At 36.5% G+C, this 8,727-nt stretch overlaps 1 protein-coding gene across 1 annotated transcript; it reads left to right on the top strand.

Annotated features, from left to right (window-relative positions):
• The first annotated feature begins 823 nt into the window (after window positions 1–823).
• On the top strand, window positions 824–2,331 carry LOC118761206 (zinc finger protein 675-like). The gene is made up of 3 exons (XM_036498944.1): window positions 824–927; window positions 1,583–1,644; window positions 1,813–2,331. The coding sequence occupies exons 1-3, from the start codon at window positions 824–826 to the stop codon at window positions 2,202–2,204; spliced, it is 558 nt and encodes a 185-aa protein (XP_036354837.1). The 3' UTR covers window positions 2,205–2,331.
• The last annotated feature ends 6,396 nt before the right edge of the window (window positions 2,332–8,727 follow it).

Below are 8,727 nucleotides of genomic sequence, written 5' to 3'. Positions count from 1 at the left end.
AAAGAAAGAATCTCACTAAGCAAAGACGAAATTTTATGAAAGTAAGGCTGTTCTTTTAATACTTTCATTGTGTTGTCGTTTTCTTTTAGACATTTCATTGCACTTTTGGTTATTTTCTAAATTATTTGTAAAAACGTCTGATCAATCCAGATAAGATTTCTCTTTATTTCTGACATATAAATTTCACAATTTCGTTAAATACGGTAAAATTACGAAATTGTAAGACGTGCGTAATGTATAAAAATACGAGTGTGCACTTGAAATACTGAAACGAAAAGCAAATATCGTATCGAGAGGAAATGGCTTTTATTTGAGAGATAGGAAGTCTTTATTTCTGGTGGTTCTTCTGCATCATTACAACTTACAATTAATATCTGGGGATTCTTTTGTTTTTTCCGGAATTTTCAGAAAATTTTTGCAAATATATATTCTACACACGAGAATTCAACAAACAAGCAAAAACTGTGTGCTTTAAAAGCTATTTAGCTGTTATTTTTCGCGCATTTCACGACCACCTGATACCTCCCTAGTTTCTTTGTCACTCTGATGTGCAGACGCAGAAATCTTGCCTAATAAGATTGAAACCTTGTTCAGCCTCATGGCTTGCCAGTCCTCAGTCAAACCTCACAACCCATGCCAGCGTGGAAAGCAGATGTTAAACGATGATGATGAAGGTAGAGAAAGAGCGATGTCTGTTTTAGCAAACAAAGATACAAAACTGCAATGAAAACATCAGAAATCTAGTGTCATTTATATGTATATTGGTGTGTGTGGAAGTGAGTCTATGACAGACTTTATATTCCAGGAGTTGGTATTATAATAGATGTGTCTACTCGATGATATAAACATTTTGGTAATGCAGAAATTGGATAAATTTAATACTTCAGATAAAGAATTACTTCTACAATTTATGAAAAGAGAAATGTCGTAAATTTGCACTTTTGAATATCTGCCTTTTAAACATACTTGATGTCTTATATTATTTTTTCTATTCTTTCAGAAAATCATATGAAATTGGCTAAAAAGTATTTTTTTACTTTTAAAGAATCATCAATGTGTATCATGTTTGAAAGACTCTGCAAAGATATTTGACAAACGTATAATCCTGCTTCTATAAAACATTGCTGAATTACAGTAAAATATTTCCTCTGGGAGAGAAAGCATTTCTTTACTTCTGTGTCTGAAATGTGCAAGAGATAATTTTCTCTTTTAAATATACTTTGATAGATTTACAAAGAGTATTTGCGGCATTTTTAAATATTGGCATTGATCACATTTAGAAGAAATATAAGAGAAGTGATATTTGTTTGGAATAAACTATAAAAGAAAAAAGAAGAAAAATATCCATATATTTTGGTGAGAGGAGAAATATTTTTGAAAAGTTGTTGATCTGTACAACTTGAAGGTTCAGTTTTATTTTTCTTGAAGAGATGTCGGAAGAATTAGGAAAATCATCATATGACTGTGACATCTGCAAAGAGTCATTCTTAGAAGAAAGTAAATTCAATCAACACAAACAAATTCATAAAGGGGAAGCACCATATCACTGTGATATCTGTGGTAAATCATTCTCTAATGGCAGTAACTTAACTCAGCACAAACTTATTCATACAAGGAAGAAACCATATCACTGTGATATCTGTGGTAAATCATTCTCTCGTAATCATAGCTTAGCTATTCACATACGTATTCATACAGTGGACAAAACATATCAATGTGATATCTGTGGTAAATCATTCTATCAAGAAGGTAACTTAACTACTCACAGACTGGTTCATAGAGGGGACAAACCATATGAATGTGATATCTGTGGTAAATCATTCACTCAAGAAGGTAACTTAACTACTCACGTACGGGTTCATACAGGGGACAAACCATATCACTGTGATATCTGTGATAAATCATTCTCTCGAAGCGGAAGCTTAACGAATCACAAACGTGTTCATACAGGTGAGAAACCATATACCTGTGATATCTGTGGTAAATCCTTCTCTCAGAGCTGTAGTTTAACATCACACAAACGTGTTCATACAGGTGAGAAACCATATTCTTGTGATGTCTGTGGTAAGTCATTCTCTCAGGACAGTGGCTTAACTCAACACAAAATTATCCATGCAGGAGAGAAACCATATTCCTGTGATATCTGTGGAAGATCATTTTCTTATAGCGGTAGCCTAACTACTCACAAATGGATTCATACATGAGAGAGTCCGTATTCTTGTGATATCTGTGGTAAATCATTCTCTCATAGCGGTAGGTTAACTACTCACAAATGTGTTCATACAGAGGAGAAATATATATCTGTGGTACATCATTCTCTGATGGCAGTAACTTAACTAGACACAAGCTTATTCATACAGGGGAGAGACCATATCGCTGTGATATTTGTAGTAAATCATTCTCTCAGAACAGTGGCTTAACTCAACACAAACGTATTCATACAGGGTGATATCTGTGGTAAGACATTCTCTGGAAACAGTCACTTAACTATACACAAATGCATTCACACTCAAGAAAAATCAATTCACAGTGATATCTGTGGCAAATCATTTACACAAAATCATTTCTGATTCAAACAGAAGTCTTTCCTTATGAAGTGGGTCCATAACACAGTGATATTTGTTGTATAACATTTCCTCAGAAGGACAAAGGACGTATCTCATAAAGACATCCACAGAATATAGAAACTATATGAATATGACATCTATAGTAAATCTTTGACATGAAATCATCCATTTTTGAATCAAAAGAGCATTGACAGAGGAAGGAAAACATATCACTGTGATGTTAAACCTGAATCATTCTTTCAAAATGGTGAATTGTTTGTACACAGTCCTATTAATATGAAAGATATAACTGTAACCTAAGCTATTCGTTCTAAATCAATCTATGAAAGTGATCAATTATTGAAATGTAAATGCATTGATACAGAAGAGGAACCACGATGATGATGATGATCCTCATCATTTAAAATTCTCCTATTCTTGCTTCTGTGGATCAGATGGAATTCATTGATGGAGATTTTCTACATCTGGGTACCTTTCTTGTGACCAATCCTCACCTGTTTCCAAGCAAGGATATATTTGACGCAGAGGACTGGAAGTGAACAACTGCACAAGTATGACGGTCATGATGGCCCTTTACGAACATCACATAATATCTGGACAAGGGTACATATACACACACACATGTATGGTGAAAGATTTTCTTAAAGGAAATCTTTTACATTTTTTCTCTACATGTAAATGTTTGTAATTCCTATTAGGAAATGAAACACATGTAATGCTGAATAAATAATATCAAACTCTTCTCCATTGTCCTGATGTGTTTTTTTCTAAGGTGAAAAAAAAATCGCTTCCACCTCACCCTGTTTTGTAGCATATTATGAGGTCAGGGTAGTTGATTCCACACAAAAAATCTAACATTTTGATTTTTTTCTTAGTGAAAATCATGCGGGAGTTAATATAGAAATTTACCATAATGTTATTTAGCCTCAAATCAAACCTGATACAGCAAACGTATCATCAAAGACATTCCAGCCTTCAGCAAACTGTCTTTTGAGGGATAATCTAGGACATTACGTACAATGGGCATGTGATTTAGATAGGGGGATACTTTGGCTGCTATTTTTAGCATATCGAGCGACCAGACAGGGGCTCTCTCATTGGTTCGATTGCGTGATGAGATTTTTTAACACATATAGGATCTTTTCGGTTTGAACGGCAGTTTTTTTACCATAATTTCTAGGTAACTAAAAAATTTTAAACTTCGTATACTGGTAGAATGTGTTTATAAAACATCTCTTTCTCTTGGCTTTATTGAGAAAATTCTATGGTTTGTAAGATATTTGTTGTTTTTTTTCTTCAATTTCTGAAATTTCAACCAATCAATGACGTCCATTGAGGTAAAAAAAAAATTCTGTGCTGTATGAATATGTCCCTCGTTTAAGAAACAGATTGGGTTTATTTACATTTGCGAAGAAAAAGATGCCCTTTCCCCCACCCATAACCCTAAAATAGATTGAAATGCAATAGATCGATACTAGGGTCATAATTATGGGTGACAATTTCATATGACACCGCTAGAGTATAAAGACAAGACTTAGTTCCCCTTGTTGATTCTTCCTAATTTTGTTGCTCCGTATGCATGTGTATTGCTTGCTCAGTTCCACTTTACAACTGATATTTAAGAGAAAATCTAATTAAATAGACACGTGATTGGTAATTAAGTGTCTAAAGAAACAGATGCAGCATTTTTTTATATTATGTTGACCTGTTAAATATGAATATTCGTCGTAAAAATTCTCTTGAAGCTGTCACTGTCCACTCTAACTTTTCACTCATTCAGCATATTCTCATATTTTCATCGTTGACTCTCTCTGAATATATATTACTATGTAAGTATATTTCTATTGTATATGTATCATATTACGTACGTCTGTTTGTTTCGATGTGTTGAGTAAGTTACAAGAAAGAATCTCACTAAACAATGACGAAATAGCGGAGGTAAAGGGCGTGGACCGCACCTACACTACCGTCAGAAATTAATTAGCACCCTTGATTTGCTCTTCACTCAAGGTATGTGCTGTCACCTAGTGGCCATATCTCGAACTATTGCTTTGTTGCGAGTTCACTGTTGCGCAGAACGATGACGTAACTTTGTTTGCAGAACGGTTTCAGAGTCAGCATCCTAATGATGTTGACATAGCAGTGCAACAACAACTTGGAGTGCGGATGCAGACAAATCTTCCTTTGTTTAATAGATATAGGTAGCGCCTCGCAAGGACCGAAATCACACCGTACTAAGTTTTCTCATCGCGTAAGACGTTTTGAACAGCTCGTAGGTTAATTGATTTGTGTATTTGCAAGATTTTCTTTCCTCACAAATTCTCCACAATTTCTTCCGGTTCACAAAACTTTCTGTTATACATCAAATAAGGTGAGAAATTCTGCTTTCTTTCTTTTTTGTTTAATGAATAATAACTCATAGCAGTTTTGTTATAGCATAACATTATTCAAATGAATAGTTTTAATGAAAATAACTGGTTTTTATCGTTCATTCCTAGATGGGCCCAAGCCCTCGCATGACCTTGGAGAGACGGTTCGAGGCTCTCTCGTGGCGTGGGAAGCTGTCGGAGGCTGCAATAGCCAGAAAACTTGGTGTAGCCAGGCGCACAATTCAGTGCTTATTTAAGAAATACGAGGAAACCGGATCAGCAGCTGACAAAAAGGGTAGGGGACGGAAGAGGCTGACGACCCAGCGGGAGGACCGGATGCTGATCCGAAAGTCACTGAACAACCGAAGGGCAACGAGCCGGCAACTGGCGGAGGAGATGCAAAAGGTGACAGGGAAGCAGTTGTCTACAACCACTGTCAAGACCAGATTACTGGAAGCTGGTCTAAAATCCTGTAGGGCCGCCCGTAAGCCGCTCCTTACAGCCCCAAACCGGAAGAGGCGGCTGCTCTGGGCCCGTGCCCACAAGACATGGACCGTGCAGCAGTGACGGACAGTGAAGCAGTGACGGACAGTGATGTTCACTGACGAGTCGCGATTCAGTCTCGTCAGTGACAAGCCTGTCCATGTGCGACGCCGCAGGGGTGAGCGCTTCAACAAAGACTGCATTGCTCCCACCATGAAGCATGGTGTGGGGGGGCGTTCAGCTACAGTGGTGTTGGGCGGCTCTATGCCGTCGAAGGCAACATCAACGCAGCAAAGTACGTTGAGATAGTACGGAATGCTGCCTACCCTCTGCGGGATACCTCTTTGGTGGCGAGGAGTACGTGCTCCAGCGGGACAACGCGCTCCCCACACAGCCAAGCTCACAACCGGTTTCTTCAAGGACCATGGGGTGACGGTCATGGACTGGCCTGGCCAGTCACCTGACCTGAACCCTATTGAGAACCTCTGGAGTCGATTGGGTAGGGATTTGAACGTGCAGCAATACAGGAACCGACACGAGCTGTTTGGGACACTTCTTGCTGCATGGAGGGCCATCTCTGCACAGTACCTGCAGGCACTCATAGACAGCATGCCGACCCGCGTAGCAGCTGTCATTGCTGCCAAAGGAGGAGCAACAAGATATTGACTAAATTTCACGATTAATAACAATTATGTGGTGTGCTGGGATATGTTTTAATAAATTTTTGATTAAAAACGAGTTCGTTTCTGATAATAAGTTAATTAAATTAAGAAAATGTAGAAATTTGAGAAGTGCTAATTAATTTCTGAAGCAAATGTACCTTTCCCTAATTTTTTGGCGATGGAAACCCACTTTTTCAACTTCGGTGAGGCTGTTCTTTCAATACTTCCGTTGTGTTCTCCTTTACATTCAGATATTTCATTGCATCTTTCCTTATTTCCTATATTATTTGTTAACGTCCGATGGATACCTTGTGTAGATAACTTTTCTCTTTCTTCCTCACATGTAAATTCCGCGGGAAAATTACGATGTAATTTCTAAGACATGCGGAATGTATAAAAATACGAGTGTGCACTTGAAATACTGAAACGAAAAGTAAATATTGTATACAGAAGAAATGGAACTGATTTTATTTAAAACCTAGGAAGTCTTTATTTCCGAAGGTTCTTCTCCATCATTACAACTTACAATTAATATCTATTTTTCAAAGGAGTCTTTCTTTAAGCACCCAATGTAACCGCTTATCACATATTTTTATTTTGGGGGAATTTTCAGAAAATTTCTGCGTATTTCTGCTGTACATGCAAGGATTCAAACGGTTATGAAAGCAACAAAGAAGGGAAAAAACCGATTGAAGAGCAGTTTAGCTGTTATTTATCGCGCACCCCACGACCACCTGATACCTTCCGAGTTTCTTTCTCACTCTTACGTGCTAATGTTTTTCGATATCTTTTTTCACATAAACACATTCCATGGTCCGTTGTTGGGATTTAAGGCATTATATATGAATTGCACTCTGTGTTTTTTATGCTATTTTCAATTAATTACCTAAGTTATCCTTTTCTCTCTTCTTAATAAATATACATTTAAATTCAAATTACGATGAACGTAAACAAACAAACGAATTTTGCTTTAGAATTTAAATTCTCAAAGGCAGGATATTGCTAATAATATAGCCTGAACAGGATAAGCTACCCCTATTTTGCAGAAAAGTGTTGGCGGCCGGCTATGAGACTCGAACTCACACCTCCGTGATTACGCGTCGCTATATTTTTCACTCACCACGATAAACAATATTTCAGTGCGAAGTAAGAAGGAAGAGAAACATTAATTGTAACGTGTAAGAATTTAAAAATAAAGAAGAAAACGAGAATAATTTAATGTTAAAACTACATCATTTGCCCCCATTGAGAAGGATTGTCACCAATTTCCTTCTCCACCTCAACCAATATTTTTCCTTCATGAAAAATTCCCCACAAAAGATTTTGATGCTGTTAGTCATCCATACTGATTATTTGCTAACTTTTATTCATGTTTCATATTCAACAGAATATTGACATTAAGCTGCCTGTATGTGTGTATTTATAAATGTACGGAAAGAGGCAGATGAGGTGTGATATCTCTTTTACGACACATGACTGAGATGAAAGCATCAGATATCTAGTGTTATTGACATGTATATTGGTGTGTGTCTATCATCATCATCATCATCGTCGTCGTTTAACGTCCGTTCTCCATGCTAGCATGGGTTGGACGGTTCGACCGGGGTTCTGGGAAGCCAGAAGGCTGCACCAGGCTCCAGTCTAATCTGGCAATGTTTCTACAGCTGGATGCCCTTCCTAACGCCAACCACTCCGTGACTTAATGTCCAGGAGATGTTATTATACTACATATGTCTACACACCTGATATAAGCTTCTTGAAAACAGAGAGATGGGATGAATATAATAGTTCAGATATAGGATTGCTTCTACTATTTATGAAAACAGAAATGTCGTAAATTTGCACTTTTGAATATCTGCCTTTTAAACATACTTGATGTCTTATATTATTTTTTCTATTCTTTCAGAAAATCACATGAAATTGGCTAAAAAGTATTTTTTACTTTTAAAGAATCATCAATATGTATCATGTTTGAAAGACTCTGCAAAGATATTCTACAAATGTATAATCCTGCTTCTATAAAACATTGCTGAATTACAGTAAAATATTTCCTCTGAGAGAGAAAGCATTTCTTTACTTCTGTGTCTGAAATGTGCAAGAGATAATTTTCTCTTTTAAATATACTTTGATAGATTTCCAAAGAGTATTTGCAACATTTTTAAATATTGGCATTGATCACATTTAGCAGAAATATAAGAGAAGTGATATTTGTTTGGAATAAACTATAAAAGCATAAAGAAGCAAAATATCCATATATTTTTGGTGAGAAATATTATTGAAAATATTGTTGATCTGTACAACTTGAAGGATTGATTTTATTTGTTCTGGAAAAGGTGTCTGAAGAATTTTGAAAATCATCATATGACTGTGACACATACAAAATGTCTTTTTTAGAAAAACGTAAATCCAGTAAACAACAAGATATTCATACAAGTCAAGAACCATATCGCTGTGATATCTGTGGTAAATCATTCTCTCTTCGCAGTAGCTTTACTAACCACAAACGTATTCATACAGGTGAGAAACCACACCACTGTGATATCTGTGGTAAATCATTCTCTTTTAGCAGTACCTTGACTGTACACAAACGTATTCATACAGGGGAGAAACCATATCACTGTGATATCTGTGGTAAATCATTCTCTG

This window comes from Octopus sinensis, unplaced genomic scaffold, assembly GCF_006345805.1.
Source record: "Octopus sinensis unplaced genomic scaffold, ASM634580v1 Contig10572, whole genome shotgun sequence".
NCBI classification, from domain to species: domain Eukaryota; kingdom Metazoa; phylum Mollusca; class Cephalopoda; order Octopoda; family Octopodidae; genus Octopus; species Octopus sinensis.
Note: the sequence above shows the minus strand (reverse complement) of the source record. Positions and strands in the feature narration are given on the sequence as shown.